Raw genomic sequence first — 21346 nt, forward strand, 5'->3', positions numbered from 1 at the left:
CTTTGAACTTGGGTGAGCCCGGTTAGCCTGTGCTGGATACAGCCGAGAGGGGGTGTGGTTAAATACTGTCTTGTACTGTACAACATGGACGGGACGTGATGGATAAATCGTGTAAAAAAGAAACAGTCCTCATGCAGCAATGCAGACGTTTTGACGGGCTAATTGCAATGTAGGGCTCGTTTGGCTTTCATTGTCTGTTCATATTGAAGGGAGGGGGGTTAATCGCAAAAGGCGTGCAGAAGCCTCCAATGCTTGCAACAGTGTTTGCTGGCATTAAACAAATTCCAGCTGCTGGGGCGTCTTTTTCCACACAGGAATAGCGCAAATCTGTTAGCTGGAAATGTAAAAAAGGGGGGGAAATCCATCCAGACGGTACAGTGTGTTGTATAAGGCACTGTGGAGGACACGTCTGTGCGAAGGCGAATAGCACTAATCGATAAACTAACCCACAGTTTCCCAAAGTTCACTTTCGACTCTGTGACAATATCGCGTTAGAGCGAGCACGTTAGCCCGTTTTGGCACGAGGAGAAGGTCCCGTTGGTCAACTCCGGGTTCCTGGATAATTGATTAATCTTGCAGTCAGAGTAAATGTGACATCTGTGACCGTATCACCCCCTATGATTTGAGCTGTCAGCAGAGCCTAAACACCAGGATCCCACACCGAAGCACTCGTTACGACCAAGCGGGTAATCGCCGCTGTGGTACTAAATAAAAAAAATAAAAAGCTGTGTACCTGTGGTTGGGTGATTTTTAGACAGTGTGCAGTTATTCAAGGGGGACGCGATTTAATTCATTTTTGAAGTTTGATGAAAATGTCCCCGATCGCTCCGTATTTCTCATCAAGTGAAAAGGGGGGAATCGGTTCGCTTACCTCTGTTGGTGCTTGAACAGGTCTGCCTTCGAACCGGGGCTGGATGGTCTGCTTTCCGGAGCGTCTCCAGGTTTACCGGGGTTTCCCTGACCGGGGTAGCCGGCTCCGAGGCGCTGTTGCCCGGGTCGCTCGCTGGATCTGGAGGGGACTCCATGTTGAATTTCAGATTTATTGTTTAACTACCGCTGGTACTTCAAACTAATTCTAGGCGATCTGTGAGCTCCGACACCACGTCTCGCTATCTAATTTAGAAGTAAGAAATGAGAAATGCGAGTGTGTCTGGAGGTGGGTGTGTAGGTTTGATTGTCCACTAGCAGCGCTAGTGAGAGCTCCAGTCATGCAAACTGGAAAGGGAGAGGTTGTCAATAGTCGAAGAATAGATGTAGGCCTGAAAGTAATCCACGCTGATCGACCCCGCGCAGTTTTGCATGGTAATATCGATTTTCTATTACTGTCTAACCAGTTCCAAAGATTTTTTACATCTCTGCATTTGCTTATATGCAAAATTAGAAAACCGGGATAGCATACTATGAATTATAAACTGCAAAACTGCACAGTGTGGCCAGAAAATGCATCCTTGTGCACGCAACTGCGCCTATAGCTACATAATCTATTTATTTTAGGCTGTCGATCTAAAAATAATCAATATAATTTAAAGAAAACACTTAGGGTTGTTATTTTATTTTTGCTTTAATTTCAAAAATCCGTATTAAATATGGCCACTTTTATAATTATCGCCATATTACCCATCTCTCTTCTCTCTAACGTCAGCCAAAAGATGTAGGGGTGCAGGGAATATTCACTTCAAATTCCTTCACTGGGATTGCCAGCCATAGCATATAGGAGTCTGCCGGCTGCTCTCAGCCAAGTATTCAACTTTAACGTCCAAGCATTCAAGCGGGGATAATCAGAACACTCTTCATTATTTTCATCAACATCATCACAATTAACATAATCATCATCATCATCATCTCCACCATCCTGTGGGAGGAGCGTGCTTCGCCTACTATGACTACTGCTGGCGCTCTTCCCGTCACTGGCAGAATAAGCTGCGTGTCTTTGCCGTGCGTGATAAAAGAGCGGATTGACAGAATGTGCGTGAAGATGCAGCGCCGTGCATGGCTGCCATCAAACGCCACTCAGTCGACCGGCGTCCATATCCCGCTTATTTTTTGCGCACAAATTACAAACTCCATGCTTCCTGCATGTGATCAGCGGGCAAGCTGCGAGACTGAACTCCGCCCCTTAAAAGCGGCGCACGTGGACTTTGACATGGTCTCGCTGTCTCAGCAGAGTTAGGCTGCTTGTTGCCAAATACCCAACGACATTACACATATTTCTGTAATACATATATTTGTAGTATCCTGAACAATTGCCTTCATACAGATGAGCTTCAGTGCATACTGGTTAACTAGGCTTCTCACACCACACAGTATGTAGCTGTTGCTTTGTAGTAGTGTAGTTTTATTCTAATTTATACTCTTGCGGTTAACATTTTCTCTAAATAGCTTAAATGAAGCATGATGTGGCTCTCATTGATTTTTGATTACAGTGCACTGTGGTTTATGGTAAAGGAAAGCTGGCAGAGCTGCTTGTTTCTTATGTATTATTATTCTATTAATACAATAAAGGTGGTGACGCTGATAATATGATGCAGGGCAATAAAAAAGGCTATGATGTGTCTCTGTTGAGTTCTTTATTTAGCTTCAACAGGCCAAATGTGACTTCCTTCTGTCATGATGTCAGATTTGCCATTTGGCTGTAGTGACTTAGGGAAAATGTAGCATTAAGTGTAGCTTTTGAGAGTATCGCAAAAACTTTATTAACGTGAAGGTGAATAGTGACAAACGTAGCCTTGGGGAAGAAAACCATGAAAGAATCCACATATGTAAATATGATTTATGCTGTTTCTAATTTGTAATTAAGATGTATCCAATTTTAGAACACATAATAAAGAAAGGTGTTTAATCCATGCAAAACTACAGATTAATGCTACGAGACATACTAAAATATGCAGCATTTTAAGTCTGGACTAATAACATGGGGTACTTTGTCAAAAAGAGTCAGTTTTCATGTTTTCATTACAACACTCCTGCACGTAACTCAGCAACAAGAGCGTGATATAACTTTTGGAGTTATGCTTTGTTGAATGCCGACTTTTTGACAGAAAGCCAGAAGGAATCTCTCACTGCCAAGCGAAGAGGCCAAGTTCCATTCCTTCTGCTCAGCTTTAGCTTCTCCAAATTTCCCCGACCTTCTGACCTGGTGCAATTTGACCGCGTGAACCCCGCACTCGCATTCCACGCCTGTTGAATGCTCAGCGCTGTAGCAAAGAAATTTGAGCTTGAGACGTAAACACACTCAAAATGTTACATCTGAAAAACGTACAAATATCACATCTGCGAAATACATCCTGGCATGTGCACGCAAAGGCAACCCCGGTAAACTGCACACTGTACACAAGTACATGCAAACACTCCTCCGATAAGCACGCGTGCAAAGGAAAGCATCGACTTTGCTACACAAACAAAAGCAGCAAAAGCGCACACCAAGACCAGCACCGCCGTGTGTTTAGACCAAACAGATGCAAGGACAAGCTTGATGTTGCTGCTTTAATTTTTGAGTTAAAATGAATTATGCTGCTGTCACATCGTTGAACAGGGGGAAGGATGTGGCGGATGTGAAGCGAGTAGAGTAAGCATGCCTGCCGTGATCAGATGATTGATTAAGCTGACATTGGCTCAGGGGTGCAACACCGCTCTATTTTTCTCCCTCATTATGTAAGGCTATATTTCAAATCAGGAGTGCACTGGAGGAAGACACCAGAGACATGAGACAGGACACCCTTCAAATAAAAAGTTTATCAGACAACAGCCAAGGAGACTGATGAGTTTCCCCTCTAATCTTGTCTTGGGAGTGGCGATAGAAAGGAAGAAAAAATGTGTTTGTCAAACCACAGGGTGATCTGTAGACAAAAAGGTGCGAAGAAAAGGAGAAAAAATGGGAAACAAAATCTGAGCACAAACAAGCTCTTCACAACGCTGTAAAGTTTGTTTAACACTAAGGTTGAAGGTGACATGTTAGTCTATGAATTGATCACAATTTATTCATTTTTTCTCCAGAAAAAGATAATTTAGTGTATGTTTCCAAGATAGTAATTCACTAAAAGACATGTAGAAAATTTCTCATGATTTAAACCAGAACACATTTAGTTTACTATGCGAAAGCGACTCCTTTTCTTGCACTCGTTTATTTAAACAGGAACAAAATATGAATTCTCGGAAAGACACTTCTCCCCATCCAGACATGGTGACATTTCTTTGTTGCCTTACAAATCGGACATCAGAACCAGAGCCCAGTGAACACGCAGTTCTGTGCATGCTCATGCAGTGCAGTGCCAGAGTGTAATGAAAGAGACATATTAATGGCCTCTCACTTATTCATGTGTCGGAAATGAAGAGGCACAGTCACATTTTGAAACGGTTGACAGAATAAAGAGCCAACATTGGGGAAATGATTGTATTTATGATTTCAGTCTGACAGATGAAGGTATCAAGAGAGAGACTGAGTGACACATTTCTGACAGTTCAAAGTGTTAAATGATCTGATGTGTGGCAATATACTCGAGTACGGGGGCACCCGCTCTCATATATTCTCACTTTAAGAATCAGTGCCTCATAAGTGCAAGCCTGGGAGGCAGATAAAAAGTCATTGCTGTTATTTCAGCAAACACAGGAAGTACAGTATTTTCTACAGTACATACACATAGTGCACACTTGGAATATAAAATCCGAAAGGCGATATAGCTCAGTCCGAGATGGCTTCACACTTTTAGGGTTTTGGCAAATGCAGGTGAATCTAACAGTGTTGCTTCCTCGGAGTGTAATCTCTCCCTCAGAAGCAGCGCCACTAGCACCACCTAGCAGCATGTTGACCACAGTAAATCACATCACGGTATCCACACTCAGCTTAAGGTTTCTAACGCGTTCTTTGTAAAGGGAAAACTTTCCACCTACGAATAACCGCTTTAATTCTGAACTTCCATCTACCATTTCTTCTATTTTTTTCAGGGTTGACAATAAAATGTAATTCACTACCCAGGCCCTGCTTTTCTCCACATTAAGACTTCAGTGACATTGAGATTTCCTATAATTCTTGATATGATTTGTACATGTGACATTTGATATTTATTTTTCATAAACAGTCTTACAGCATGCTTCTTGGTCACAAAGGCATAAAATCAAGACAGTCAGACGTGTCACACTGCACTTTTTCATGCCCAGTCAGTTACACGATAATGCATTCATGCTGTCTAGATGGGTGTATTATGCCAAGTACCCTAAAACACTGAACTGCACGAGAAATAAAGATTGGCAGGTTAGATGAACTCCTTTCTATCAGAGCTAGAATTGACTCATGGCATGTGCATAGAGTTCATATGACTGGGGACTGGAATCATTTTCTCAGTTAAAAATCACAGGGTGAAAAATGGCGTGGTTATTTGTGCCTGACAGAAGTTAAGAGCTTTTCCCTGAGGCCCGCTGCCTCCCTACTGACCGCAAGGCAGCTTTCTCCTCCAGCATCCGCTCACCTTGTGAGATCACACCCCTACACCGGCTGCTGGGAAGGCACACCCCACAACTCGGCAGCAGCTATGCCGTCTGTGCATAAAGACTCTTCGGTGTTTTTCATTTGTGCTTACAGTCTGTTTCTATTTTTGTTTGCGTGCAAGTTGTCGGTAGAAGTGGAATTCAGCGACACAGCACAGAGGCAGGTATATTAAGTGCAAGGTCAGGGTTTTATACTTGTGTAATTAGTAGTGTAATTGCTGCCTGGTTGTAAGGCTTATCAGAGAATCCTTAGTGGCACAAACAGGTCCCACAGGAAGAGATCAAAGCTGTGTCTGGGGAAGGAGGATCTCGATTAGAGATTGTGCTTTAAAGGTTCAGAGGAACGAAAACAACCCCACACTCTGGATGGAATACTTTATATTGTACTCATAAATGTAGAGTTCACAAGCAGTAGCCAAAAAAGTAAGGTTACCTACTATTAAACAGTGGTAGACCATGCTTACTTTCCACTCACCTCATTATATACACAAACAATGGTAACGCTATAATATTGGATGCTGTTCTCATTTGTATTGTCTCTAAGTAATTCCCAGTTTTTGACAAATTATAAAGTTTATACATCAATAATGCAAAAGTATAACATTCTATATGTGATATACACTGTCAACATATGTGCAACCTTCCTGAAAGAATCTTAACTGGGTGGACAAAATATTAGGAACACATAAGATAATTCAGATATGGCATCACCTTCCATTATAACCTCAGTAAGGCACAGGAAGCAGAATTATCTGCTTTTAGAGAATCTCAGTTGAACTGGAAGTCTGTAAGCGTCATAAAAGCGGAATTTATGGCACAGTTGTTGTACTGGAGTCTATTTGCATGGGCATTTCTAATAAGTCCTAAATGTTATGCTTTATCCCCGATGTTGATTAACATGCTGTTTCAGTAAAATGCTAATGAATTGAATTTGCAAATCCTAAATTACAGCAAGCATTGTTTTGACTCATCTATCAACAAAGCACCAGGGTCGCCAACCCGTTCTATTGCACGCGACGATGAAAACAAGACAACAGCACACTGCATGCTTGATCCTATCTGACAATCCTCACCCATCCAATATTACTGTGGGGTCTCTGATGTTGGGCGGCTGCTAATTTAGCCTTTAGCTCCATGGTACCGTAAATCACAACACTCAGGAAGACAAATGTCAGAACACATGTTGCCAGACTGTGTCTTTGAGCAGAAGATTCCTTTAATTGGGTGTGCAGGGACTGGGTCCAATCCCCAGCAACCTCCTCTTCTTCTTCTTCCTTCCTCACTCTCCCTCTCTCTTTGCCTCTCTCAACATACTAACAAAAGGCAGTGAGATGAAAAACACAGCGACAACCCATCCCTACTTTGTGCCATTATAGAACAGACACACTAGGGGTAAAGAGGTACGATGCTGAACATCAAGGAGAGCTTTATATAACTCTCTTTTTATTTGCCTTGTTTCATGTTTATTTTACTTCTTCAAGCTATCATGTCTGATTGACACTGCTCCCTGTCATAACAACCATTATTCATCGAACCAGCTTATGGAATACAGTGATAGCTTCTGGATATATTTGTCTGAGTTTAGGAAAATGTGTAAAGAATCAAAAATGCTCTCCAAAGTATGTTCGGTGTCATCTCATCATCAGTGTTATGATTCCACCCTTCCCCTTCCTCTGTTCACGCACACTCTGAACTTCAGCAGAGGGAATAGAGATCATAAAGAATAGATATTCAAAGGCTTTAACACAAAAAGACTTTCCTCAAAGCCTGCCTCTCTCTAGATCCATGGGACTGGAGGGGGGTGAAATGTCCACACAGTGAAATCACAGAGTTCAAGTGAAAACAAGTCATTTTAATTCTGTTAAAGTGTATTGTACAATTAAGGAATCACACGATTTTGAGCAGTAAATATTTCATCACTTGCAACGAGATTTGAAAATGTGTACAAATTGAAAATTTGCAATTATGCCAACACTCATGTTCAAATGATTAAACCTCATTTCCATGTTGATCATGTTGGAAACAGTATTTCCCAACATGATCTTCTGGCATACCCTGACTCATTACTCTTGGTAAGCTACCACATTAGTCAGGAGGGAATTAACAACATGTGACTTATTATCATTAATCATCACATACATGAAGACACATGTCACTGCCCCTAAACAGTTATGAATGAAATATTTTTCAGCACTCATTACTTGATGTTTTTAATTTCCCTCTCCTGTTTCTTTTACTGCTTCCAGTATTTGTCTTTTTCAGTTTTATTCTGTGCTTTATTTTGGCGTATGTCTAGTTTTTATGATATATTGGGCTATACTTCAGACTTGTTGTGTTATGCTTTGTTTCTTTTACCTTTTTTCGGGGTGTATTCGACAAAAAAGCACTTTAAAATAATTTATTTCAAAAATACAAAGATTACTTTCTTTTTCAAAGTAGTCACTTTATGCCAGTCCTCCTTCGGCATCCAATGCTGATTTCAGGTATTATATTTAGTACAAATCACCTTCTTGCTCTGCTGGGGTAAAAGCCTTACACCCTTACATTTACCATGGTTTTTATTAGTTTTCTATTAGAAATTAATATGCAGTTATCTGTCATTATTAAATCCAGCTTATCCTAATTTAACTCTCAAATCATCAGTCATTTGTTACTATTGGTGATGACCCCAAACTTTACCCGAACTCTAACTGTAGAATATGTCATTTCTCTTTTTATAAAATTGTTCTCTCAAGTTTTGGTCATCAGGAAACAAACATATTTGTTATACCTGATACACATCAAAACGGGGTCATATTTTTTCCAAAAATATTGATTTAGTGTAGGTTTAGGTTTAGGGTTAATACCTATGACGACTTAGACCTCAGAGGATTAGGGAAATCATCCAGCCGGATGGGTGTAACCAGGACCAACGCATTCTGATTCACTCGGTTAATCTTTTAAGTGACGTATGGACACGCCCCGTGTCTGTGATGTAATGAAAACAATTGATGTATTATGATGTGACAAAATGACATTAACGATCCTGTGTCAAGCTAAGAAGAAGTCACTGTCAAAACAGCAGTGGGTCACCTCAGTTCCCAAACGGTTACTGAGTGTTGCTGAAAGAAGAGATGATGCAACCCTGTGGAAAACAAGCCCCTGTCCTAACTTTTTTTTAGAACGGTGTTGCTGGCATCAAATTTCAAACAAACATATGTATCAAAAAAAAGAAAAGAAAATGTATTATTTGTAACATTTAATATTTGATGTGTAGCTTCATAACATCTTTATTTAAAAAAAGATACAAATATATGAAGCTCTTCTAGAAAAACTATCTCATATCACTTTCTACAAGAAAAAGCTGGAACTGGAAGAATTTTAAATAATCCAGTGATAAACTAGGGCATGAAATGATGCACTACATACATGCATGCTAATGACTTATTGATTACTTTATATGGACCCATGTGTGCTCACATTTGATAATCTGATAGTAGTACAGAATGCCTTACGTAAAATTACCTTTTATACATTGTATTGTGTATAATTTGTCTATATAAGAAAAAATAAGTATGACTACATATTTAAGCAAATTTTGTTGTTGTTAAATTGTTTTGGGTGCAAGAGCTGACCCCAGCTATCATAAGGAAAAAACCATCAAAATCATTATAAGGGTACAGTGCTCTTCTCTAATCATCCTGCCCAAAATTGCCTCTTCCTTCGAGTCAGATTTGAATCAGCAACTAATGAATTTCAACTGCTACCACTATAGTCCTCCATGCTACTGCCCGAGCTATCGATGGCATACTGTAACATGCCTTACAGTGATCAGTATCGTAATGCTACACCACTGTACCAAAACTTTTATATTGTTTATGTTTCAAGCATATTTTTTGCATTAGTGTGAGGGAAATCTGAGATTCCATCCATACTTTGCAAGTAACATTGGCAATAACAAGTCAATAGACATATAGACTATGTATAATTACCAATGTCATTAAAAGTAACCTGTAAATATGTATTATTATTATTGATCAAAGCTATGAAATAGATTATCTCAAATATCGTTCAATCAGTTCTATGCTAAGATCAGTTATTTATCACACCATATTTACAGATCCATATCTGTACAATTTACTGATGATATTTTTATTTTATTTTATGGAATATAATATTTGTTGTAATATGTACTATTTAATTAGTGGTAGGTGGTCTTTTCATTGTATGTAAAGTACTTTATAACTTTTGAAAGATATTGTCTAACTAAAGTTTTTATTATTATTATTATCATTAGTAGTAGTAGTAGTGGCAAAAAAAAAAAAAAAAACAGGCCTGCAGCGCTGTTTAAAATTCTTTATTTTTTATTTAGTGGTGAATAGGATGAAATGTTGGTGACCTGTAAGTTACGTGGGCGACATATGATGAACGTGATATGTGAAACAAATGCAAAGACAAAACATAAAATTACATCACATTTCCAGGGGACGAAGAGAAAAATCCACAGAACTGGAATTTATAATAAATGATTTTTAAAAAATACAATTGTTAATAATAGTTCCATGTGCAACAAAGTCCATGCAAAGGTTTGTTGAGATTGGCCCAATCAGTAAGGAGATATGGTACCTACAGATATATAGACACATAGTCTAAGGTCATTCTAGTAAGATTATTATCATCATCATTATTATTACCCCATTATAGTTTTGTTCATAACTCTTGCTCTAACACTTAAACTACATATATATATATTTTTAACATCCCTAACAATCTTTATTCACATTTTTACTAGTCATTCAAATGAATAATTCATACAACTGAATCGTTACAATAAAAAAGGCCAATTTTTTTATTCACACTGACTGAAAAACTTATTTAATACGGGCCATGTATAGGTCAGGTTCATGTCTAACAATTGTTTAATCCATTTTATACAGTTAGCATTAGTGCTGACTGAGATTAACTGCATTTAATTGGTGAGCATCAGTTATTATTTTTATACTGAACTGAGGAAAAAATTAAAATTCTTTAAGTGCTGACATAACCAATAAGTGCTATCATAATGGCATTACAGTATCAGTTTTGAACATGCAACAGGGTAATTTAAGAATTAGTTTATTGTTGCACATGACATTTTTAAAGTAACGTTAACTGTGTGTATTGTGTTGTAACCCCCCACTACTGCAGAAACTCATATTTTCTGCAATCATCTGACATGTGATGCACATCATTTCTGTTTGTTTAGGCAAGGCCCCTCACAACAGTGGGAAGCGATGGGCCATGAGCTGCACAGCACCACTCTAATGAGCAGAGCTGGACACAGACAAAGAGAGTCTGGACTCTGTTCAGCATCTCTTCCCGTTATCTGGCTCTGGTCCAATACACAGAAATTAATTCCTGTTCTTTTCAGTGATTTTTTTTCATGGGTACTACTCTTCCCACAAAAGCTGCCCAAATTTGAATTAATATGCTTAAATAAATGACATTTTCTGCATGAAACTGTTGTAATCTGGAAAGAGCATCAGTTCACTTTAATACGATAATTCTGCAATAGACAAACACTTCATCATAGATTAAAAAAAAACTATAAATGCAAAAACACTTGGAATGTTTAAAAAAAAGGACAGTGATTTTTAAGTTGTTATCAGTAAAATAAATAAAGATCAAAATATTTTCCACTTCCTTGATGAGCACAATCAGACCATAATATCATTACAGTGCAATCGTGACAACAAAGTCGCCGTTGGACAAACATACCATTGTCTTGCTGGTTTTAAAACCTGTTTCTTTAGAATAAAGTGTGACCAAACTTAAAGTTTTTGAAACTATTTTTTGAAAACAGTGTGGGTTGCTAAACAAGAGTCTAAAATCCACCAAGACTAAAATAGACAGCCTGTAAAGAAAATTACATAGAGACAACAGCCAAAGCTGTTGTTTTCCCCAAGGTTTTCTAAAGCCTGAATTGTTGACAGTAATGTTTGTCTTCAACAACAAAACAAGTCTCTTCTCTTTTTCTTGGTTTTTCCCCAACCAGACCCCATAGTGAGCAGCAGGCACCTTTTATTGATCAACGCAAAGTCCCAAATAAATGAGTGCAGAATGAGAGCTATGCTCCAGGGAGTTCAGGGGAGCAGGAGCTCCATAGGTTCCCATCAATTTTAATCATTCCACTAATGAAGAGGCTCCTCTCTGTTGGATGTCCATAACTCACTGTGCCAGAGCTACCTCCACTACCTCAATCAAATCATTTTTACACAGCTCGCTTCTCTTCATAACTCTAATGACCTTTTCAAAATAAACAATGCCTGCATTAACATAGCTGAAAAATTGCTAGATATGAATAGAAAAGTTAAGTGTTTTACAAAAAAGTGCGCAGAGGAAAGAGCAGGTTAATCAAGCTTCTTTTAGCTTGTGTGCATTTTTGTAATAAATTCACAATGAGTAAATCGTGACATTACAATATATTAGATTGGCAATTTTCTCATGTAGAATATAATGTTTGATTCTGAAAACCAAGAGCTAATTAAATTCATTATTATCCCTGTTAAACATTTATTATTATTAAAAGAAAAAAAAATATTATCTGATATGGAAATTTGCTAAAGCCTGAAAAAATCCACATACAATGCAAACAAGGAACAAAAGTGTTTCTCGAAGGGCATGCACATAGAAATTTGGTCATGTGTTTAAAATACAATACTTCACTGGCAATATTGTATGCTGCTGCTTTAAATATAATATACTGTGTCTTATTTTATTTGGTACGCAGCTGCTTTTGTCAGTAAATACAACCTCAAACCCACAAATATAGCTAGAGAGATCTGGGCCTTCCTGGAGAGAAGCTCCTCGTGCCACGATGGTGTGTAATCTCTTCCTCTCATGCTTTTTTACCCTCTAAGTATTTCAGAAGTTATTGAAACTCCAGAACTCAGTGAGCTAATGTTTCATGTACACACATATACACACTCCCGCAATCATATTTTACTTCTCGTGACGTCCAGAATCTTTCTCCAGCATCTGCTCCGCTCACTGTAGGTAAGGGAAAAAATCCATCACCTTCCCCCTGGGTTTGCATAAGCCTCTCAAAGAGGTGAGTCACTGCCATTGGGATATTTGTTGCCACGTCCTGGGATTTGCCCTGTCTTTCCAAATTTGAGATCTGAACTCTGTGTTGTGGGCATCTTGGCAAAATGCTCCAGTTTGATTTAGGGCGATGAGAAACATAGGGTATTTGCATTTAAAAGTCACACTAATATTTCTGTATTGACTGGCTTTTGCAGTATGAGCCTGCTGGGACTTTTATTAGCAGAAATTTACACTCTGTGATTTTATAAAAAATGCAGGAGAGAGTCAGTGAACATAAATGAAACCCATCATACGCCATTTGATTCAATTCTACTGTGGTACGACACTATTATGTGGAGGCATTTACTCTTCTCTGAAAACCCACAGTTTAACTGGAGTACTCTCTGGGTGATCTCTCAACTGGAACACATTAAATTCACTGTGATTAACAGCCTGCACTGAGTGCCTATGGTGAACATTGATGTTTGATCTTTCATTTGTGATGTAGCACATAGGGCGCGCTTTGTGTGTTGTTGTTGTAGCCTGTGGGCTACAGTGCGCTGTGTGCACACGCAGGGGCAGTGGGCCAAGTGGACAGAGACATTGCTCTCGCCTCTGCAGCTGGCATGACCTCCTCATACATCCACATTAAGAGTGGATGTGACCAGCTCCGGCTTTGCTCTTTACACATCAGACTGGGAGTACTAATGACATATTGTTGCATTAGTGAACCGAATATTAGTGTAGATTTTTAAAAAAAAAAAAAAAAAAAAAAAAAGAAAGAAAACTGAATACACAGCAGTAAAATAAATGGAAACTAGCTGGGTGTAAATCTGCTGCAACTGACAGACAAGGATAAAATATTCCTGAGTGCTGAACTCAAATTAAAGAGCAAAATAACGACTGCAACCTGATGAGATTGTGTGGCAGGCGTATCTATGTTATAATTCGTCAGTTATTATCGATCACACTAAACAACCTGATGGAACTGACTGAAAGTCACCTTGATATAATTCTGGCAATCAATCATTCGAAGCGCACCCTTAGTCATGGCTGGCAGTGCCATTAACATCACCATGGCATCGTTTGGTGAAGAGGACAGGGCTGTTCCGCTGTGATTAACACAACGAAGAGTCATATCCTCCTGTCCCACTGCAGCGTCTATTGTTTGCCATTTAGCTCTCTAATCTCTTCTGGATGCTTCATCTCTGAATTTTAACAGTCCCAAAATGTCTCAAATGTCACTCTGAAAATGTCCATGTGTGAGATACAGTATGCTGCCTCTGGGTTTGTATTTTAAGCCATGCATTGTCAAGCAGTTGTATCACAATGAGGAAATCTACCGTGGATAATTAGTTGAAAATAAGATGCAGAGAAGTCAAACTATAGCTTAATGTTTCTTTTTCTTTTGTTCTTCTTTTTTAACCAGACCTCTTAAGCCTTTTTGTTTGCTTTGTAAATAACACTGAATACTCAAAAGGCACTTGCATTCACTTCAGTTGCCCCAGACTAGAACTACTGCTTAGATAAATCTGCATGGACATATGTTTTATCTGCAAACAATTACAGTGTTAGACCTGCGTTACTCTATAGTTTGACCTCTATGTAATCAACTTGTTTACTAGTCCAGTGTTTACTGTGCAATAGTGATCTGGACATAAGACCAAGCAATCTGTTCTTCTCATAATCACTTTATGTATTCCACAATCCAGGTATTAGCTGTATTGCTGCCAGTGTTCCCGACAGAAACATAGAGAAGCTGCGTATTGAACACCTGGTCTGGGATCAAGGAGGAGAACACAGTTGCCCTCTGGTCTCACATGGACTGCATTCAGAGGCGAACTATGGGCTTCCTAAAGATTCTGTGTGGTTAGGAGACATATGGCTTAGGCTAGTGTTACGTAACCCTCAACCCTCACCATCTGCCTGGAGGCCCAGGTGTGTACAGTCTGCCAGCCTCCAACTGAATCCAGCACCGCTGGAGCTCTGTCATTCATGGCTTTTTAATCTCGCCACCATCCCCTCTCTTGTTCCAATTACCAGACATGCACGTGTACAAATAAGCTGTATTAATAACTGTAGAACCCCTTCCCAATTTGTCTCAACAGACAAAGGAAGAAGCTTGTACAGTGGATGTGGGAGGGAAGATATGGGGGATAGTCATGGCTTGTGAATGCTGACAGGAGGGCCCAGTGCACTGAGCAGGCTGGGAGTTATTGGAAAATAAATCATAAATCATCTCACCTCAGTGACAAGCAAAGGCCCTTACAGAGCACATCTCCAGTGTGGCCAGTCTGACTTCATCTGATTCATCTGCTCTTGCAATGTTCATGCTAATAAAGCTCTAACGAGTATGCATACACCACTCCAAGGATGCATCATTAAGGAGAAGGACTGAGACATGGATGAGGAAGGAAAACTTGTGTCTCACTAGCAGAAATAACTTTGACCTTTTGTATGAGCACCACTAAGAGTTCATCCCACAAACCTTCTCTTTTCCCATGAGACATCTAGACTTGTCTCTACCCAGAGGTGAGTTAGCCAGCAACCCACCCCATCACAATATTGGGGGGAAAATCTATATAGGGACTTGATACATCGTGGGGGGGTGGCTTTACATCAAACGCGCCGACAGGCTTGTAGTCAGAGTGCAAATGCTGCAAAACCAACAAATGTGTTTGCCTTTATAAACACAGTGCGTGCAGTCAGGTGACCGAACCATTAGTAAATATTGAGTGGAGGGCTGTTCCAGTAGCGTGGTCTGCAGATTTATGTGTGGAGAGGGAAGTACAAAGATGAGCCCCCATGAGGATTCAGTTAGAGATGGCTTGTGTTTGATCACCCATCAGGTGTCAGCGATGTTTCGGCTGTTAAAAACACAGGAGAGGCTGCCGCTCTTGTTTGTGCCAAGCACATCTCTTCAAAGAGCCTCGGAAGCTCTGTAGCTCCTCATTTAAATGGGAAAGTTTCTTTCAGCTGGTAGCAGGCGCTTGTGAATCTCCTGTTGACACAGGACATTTTTTTTTTCTCTGTGAAAACACATCACTGTTGTTTTTCTGCCTGGTGGTGAGAGGGTGATTAATGACCAATTTTGAGATTGTATCAAAGCAACTGTGCTGTTCTGCAAATTCACCTTAATTACTACACACTATTCCAAGAGAGGAGAAAGAGAACATCAGACGAATGCTGAGAACAGAAGAAAGGCTGACATTTTCATTCTTTTATATATTTATATATATGTATATGTATATCTAAAGACTTAATCATTTTTATTTAGACCTAAAACTAATGTTTTATTCCAATAAGCTTCAACCACAAACTCTGTAAATAACCAATGCAAACTTGCTCTCAACATGTAACTGATCAATTTTAATTGCCACAGCACTCGCCCCTCCAGTATAAACAGAAAGTTGAAAGTAAAAGAAAGAAAAAAGTAAGAATGAAATGTATTCCCGCGTACTATGATATGGTAAATGTTAGCGCCTGCTGCATCGCACTCCATATCACTTCGCTCCATATGAAAAATAGTTTGCTATTTTGGAACCCCCTGGCAGCCATAGTGGATCACCACAGACCCAGAGCTCATTTATCTTTTGTCAGAGATGAAGCCAAACTAACGCCATCTCCTGAAGCTGCTAAAGAATGAGGAGGGACATAGGGAGGGTAAAAATAAACCTGGAGCCCAGGTAGCTACACAAAGAAGTCATTCTACAAGTAATGGGTGGCTTCTGAAAGTGGAACTCTGTGTGGAACTCTGCTTGGAACTGTCTCTCTGTTCGGAAAAAGATACTATTTACTGTTTAAGTTTATTCAGCTGCCTTTATGAGACTACACATGTAACAAAAACGTCTGAATGTAATGGCATTATTACCTGGCAAGTTTTCTGACCAATTAAATTATGACTTTGTTTGATTTACAAGCTCCTGCAAATCTCATACAGTTAGGAGACAAAAAAAGTGCTTCTAAATGTATTATATTACACTGCTGCCGTAGGGCACTAATCATCTAATTAATCATCTGAAAAAAATACACCACTGGTGTAGAACACCGGTGTATAACAGCACTCACTTTATAAATGAAATCACTTAAGCTTCTGCATATTGCTCTGTAAATAATTCCATATGTAGTCCACCTTTTACACTTTTTTATTATACTGATGTAGACCGAGCTATACTAAGAAACAAAGTAAGAGGGTTATTGCAGGTTATTGCAACAGCTAAATAGGGAAAGAGTTGAATAAATTATTATTATTATTATTATTATTATTATCATTATTATTATTATTATCAGCTTATTATCGGCTTACAGTTGTATAGAAAAAGAATTTGGAACTTCAAACTGCATAAAAATACTGCATCTCAAATATTTCTTTTTAGTTTTTCATGTATTTGTAACTACTGCTATAACGCAGCTTTATCAAATATGTAAATATGCCATAGGAAGCTGTTATTCCTTTGAGGTCTGACGGCAAATGATTGCTGGTTTCACTGGTTTGAATGTGGCTAGAAGAACGCTTTTTTTTTTCTTTTTTCTTTTTTTTAAAGCATTGGTTAGCACTGCCCCTTCACCTTCACAGATTTTGGTTGCAACCTCCCAGAATCCAAAGACAAGCTTGTTAGGTTAACCGATGGCTGTAAATTGGCTGTAGGTGTGAATGGAAAATGGAAAAAGGGCTTAAGTGCATAGAATATAGTGTTGTATGAATATTTGCAAGAACGTAAAATGTGTGCTTTGAGAAGTCAGTAAGATGGAGAAAAATAAGCTATAAAAGAACCAGTTCATTCCTTTCCAAATTTACCACCTGGGATATGGAGATACCTGCTCTGGTATACAAACTACCACAGTGAGCCGGCTGGCACTGACAGACTACACTTAAAAAAATAAATTCATGACTGCATCTTGCATGGTTGTAATGTTATCTTACAGGCCAAACATGTCCACAGACAGACACATGGGAATTAAAACACATGCCTACGTACCCTAAATCACCTGTGTAGCAGTAGTTTCTGCTACAGTGGGTGTCTCCAGCATCATCTTTGGCTGAGATCCCACAGACACATATGCAGGTCAATGTAAACAGATTAGGTACTTTGATTTTGCAGCATTGAAGTTCTTAGATACATTTTCACAATACATTCCATTAGAAAAATCCAAAATGCAATTTCCTTTCAACAGGTTTACGCTACCAGCAGACAGCGAGTCTGTGCTCCCTTTCACCTCTCTATGCTGCCCATTACATCATCAGCACCAGGTACAAAAAACACCTGCACACCACATCCAACCAAATAAATGAAAACTAACCTGTCTATTGCTAAAAATCTAACGTGGTTTTAGCTAAATCTTTATATAGTCTGCAACCAAACATCTATTAATTTTGCCATGAATACCACTAATAATATAGTGGTTCTATATTTTATATATGTTCTGGTTTTCCAAATGATTTATTTAAGGTCCTTATCAAAAGCTGTTCAAAGCTCAGATATCTTGGGTTACCTACGTTTTTCATGCTGTTATTCACTGTAAACCAGTACCAAAAAGAATACATTTGGCTTATCCAGAAGGAATGTTTTATCTTTACCTCTAAACTTTTGGAATTCAGTTCATCTTCTAGTTGCTTACTTCAGAGTAAGCAACTTGCTGGTCTCAAATTCATAACGATGATCTGTTTCCGATTAGATTTGTCTTGATGCATGCTCAGTCATTCAGGTAAGGAAATCCCAGAAAGCTAATTCTGTTCATCTGGATGTGGTCTCCCATTGAGACTGAAGAAGAGTGACAAAACATTTCTCCCAGTAAAAACCTAATGTCCAGATGCACAGAATCAACTTTATGGGGTTGTGTCTTTTATTAAACAGAGAGTTCTTTTTAGAAATTGGGTTTTAATTCTCAATTCATACGGTTTAACGGGGCATAGCATGTTGTGAGAGGTGTTGGAAACAGGGTGACAATTTGTGACTATTTGTGCAATATATGTGTGAAACACTCTAGCCAAAGCCCTTGGATTGGACAGTTTAAAATTAAACATTAAATACATTAAACTGCCAGTAAACACCATTAGTACTGTAATGTTTTCCTACTGTCACCACAGGTGAAATAAATAAATGGAACGGCTTTGCGTGGTAATTGCTGTCTGAAAATAGCAAATGTTCTTGGAGAAAGAAATGCCAACAGAAATGTGTGTCTGTCACAAAATAAATCTTTCTCTACACCCCACACATTTATAGGCCATATGATCAGCCATCCTTTGCATATTTTCAGCTCTCCACATGACCGAATGGATGTGTGGCGCACTAAACTGGAACTGTAGTGTAGCATATCTCTTTGACAAGGCAATGAAAGATCAGGCTGTGTCTACTCAAAATGAGCCATCTGTGGGTCCTGGTGCTGATCTGCTTTGCGGACAATATGACAGTCCTCAGGTATATCTCTCAGCATGGTGCAGGCTGATAGTGTATGTGGGCTGGTGTGATACACTGCTTGCTTACTGTTACAGATGGATGAACCTGATGTGTCTGGCTCTCTCCTCTATCTCCACCCCTGTCTTTATCTGTGTACCTCTGAGAAGTTCCACTGCTAAGGCAGGCAGACAAACGCACCCATAACCAACACAAAGCCAGGGGGCTTGTCATTGCGGAGAGCACACCATGACTAAAAAAGTCCTCGCTGAGATTGCCTCTCCATGCCTGATGTGGTCTGATGATGGCTCATCACTGGCCCAGAGATGAGAAGCTGATGACCTGTCAGCAGCCAAACAGCTAGAAATCGTCAGAAAAAAGCTGCATATAGGGAACATAATAGACGCAGTGGGACACTCTGACATCTCCTCATAGGCGGTAATACAGTATGATGGCTTCTCTCTATCTGCCTTGCACATACAATAATATGCTAAATGACACCAACAATCCAGAGTGCAGCCTCTTCACTTGAAAACAACAACTGGTTATATTTCCGTTGGAGTGTTAATTATAAAACTGCTGAAACAGGCTGACTGTATTGTTTCATGTTGCACAGCTATTATCAGTGAAACGTATTATTCTCTCTCACGGTAAAAGATTTCATCACATCTGCAAAGCTTGGAAGCAGCTTGACTTTGATCTCGACGTGTCTTTTTAATCAAGTTCCAAAAAGACGTCTTCATTGTTGCAGGCCCTGGCTAGGCAGCTCTGGGAGACATATGCTAAGTTTATCTCCAGCAAATAGATCGGCTGTGCTTTAATATTTTTGCACTATAATGGTCTTTTTTTCCCATTGCACTGGGCCCATTTGGCATTTTTTGCTGCTGGGCATGACTTCTTAATAGAATCGGAATTCCAATTTGACTCTCCCGCTTAGCAGCCCTAATTTGAAGACAGGCTGTCCACAGCCTTGGAAAGTGGAAGGCAGTAATTTGAGCAGACCCCCCCTAGCATTACCACTGCTGCATAAAGCATAATTCCTGGTTAAGTTTTTCTTCTTCTTTGAAGGCCACAAATGAAGCACCAGTATTTATTTATTTTTTTTACTGTTTTCCCGTCGTTCAGTAGAATTATGTATTGTTGTGTGATATTTAACTGGTCCCCACTATGTAGGGAGGTTCATCTGTTTGCTTGTCTCCCCCCCTTCCGGGTGGTCAAGGTACAGGTTAAGCAAAAGATGTACCGGGCTGGGGTTGGTAGAGATTCACACATCTCCTCAAGGACACTTCAAAAGGATGGATGCATTCTGTCATGGGGGCCTGAACTTAGACCTTTTGGATGAAGGACAGTCTGGATATCAGACATCTAACTTCAGAGTATTGCAATTCACTGATTCCTTTAGCACAAGGAATTCCAATAAGCTTGCACACCTAAGCTATAATACCATGGGCATCAATAAATGATTAGCTTAAAGGCAACAGACACGAAGAGGCTGCTAATTGAGTGTATAATTACTAGAACATGAAGGGAGGTAAAGTGGTGCATCACAGCACTAACAAGCACGTGACCGGGTGGGTTATTGAGAACCTCTTTTAAAAATAATTTCCTGCACTCATCCTGCAAGTGACTGCCTCCTGATGATGGTAAAGGTCTAGAAATGAGCTAACATTTTGAAGATGTACATAAAAAGATGATATTTTATTGATAGGATGGGGCTGAAACTGTCGCATTTCCAGGTGAACTAGAAAGTAAGCATGGTTATGTTGTTTTTCCACCTCATTAATCTGTAATTTATAGATGACATTCATAATACACACATACACAATTAACTAAGTGAATATAGCCCTTATGACTGCACCATCATTTGTGAAAGTGAAAAACAGCAGTTCAGTGTGTGTAATGTGGAGCGATAAATAGGGGAGCGGAAAGAGATGAAGAGAGAGATGGCTGCCCAGTCTGCTGGCACGCAGACCCAGCTGGGTTATGGGGAGGCAGTGGCTGCCTAATGAGCCTCTTTTACCCTAGAGAGCTCACCCCACTCCTCCCCCTAGAGCCCCTAATATAAGGATAAAGGACTGCACACACTCCATCACTATCACATGTGTTGCTTTTCCAATGCCCAGCAGGGGATCTGATGAAAACACAATCTCTGTCTGTAAAATGGTCACTTGCTCACCAGTTAGCAGCACATTGTCTTAATCCACAGGAGTAACACTGATACCTAACACAAATACTCACACGTACAACCGAGGCAGTTTTTAATCACCGCTTTGTTGTTTTCTGTGTCAGCTTTCAGAAAGGCTGCAGTCATGAGAGATCCTCTGGAGATCTGTTTCGCAGTAAAAGGACTATAATGTCCCCGCTAATGGCCACCAATGCTACTGTGGCAAAGGTGGATGCTGCTTTGTGTTTAACGACAGCGTGAA

At 39.6% G+C, this 21346-nt stretch overlaps 1 protein-coding gene across 1 annotated transcript in view; it reads right to left on the minus strand.

Annotated features, from left to right (window-relative positions):
* roraa (RAR-related orphan receptor A, paralog a) overlaps positions 1-1167 on the minus strand; it is a 188078-nt gene extending 186911 nt beyond the window's left edge. Inside the window, exon 1 of the mRNA XM_063479642.1 lies at positions 872-1167. Coding sequence (XP_063335712.1) covers positions 872-1025 — 154 coding nt within the window. The 5' untranslated portion in view covers positions 1026-1167. The remainder of the gene's footprint in view (positions 1-871) is intronic.
* Between the last annotated feature and the right edge of the window lie 20179 nt (positions 1168-21346).

This window comes from Pelmatolapia mariae, linkage group LG7 (genome assembly GCF_036321145.2).
Source record: "Pelmatolapia mariae isolate MD_Pm_ZW linkage group LG7, Pm_UMD_F_2, whole genome shotgun sequence".
Classification (NCBI taxonomy): Eukaryota; Metazoa; Chordata; class Actinopteri; order Cichliformes; family Cichlidae; genus Pelmatolapia; species Pelmatolapia mariae.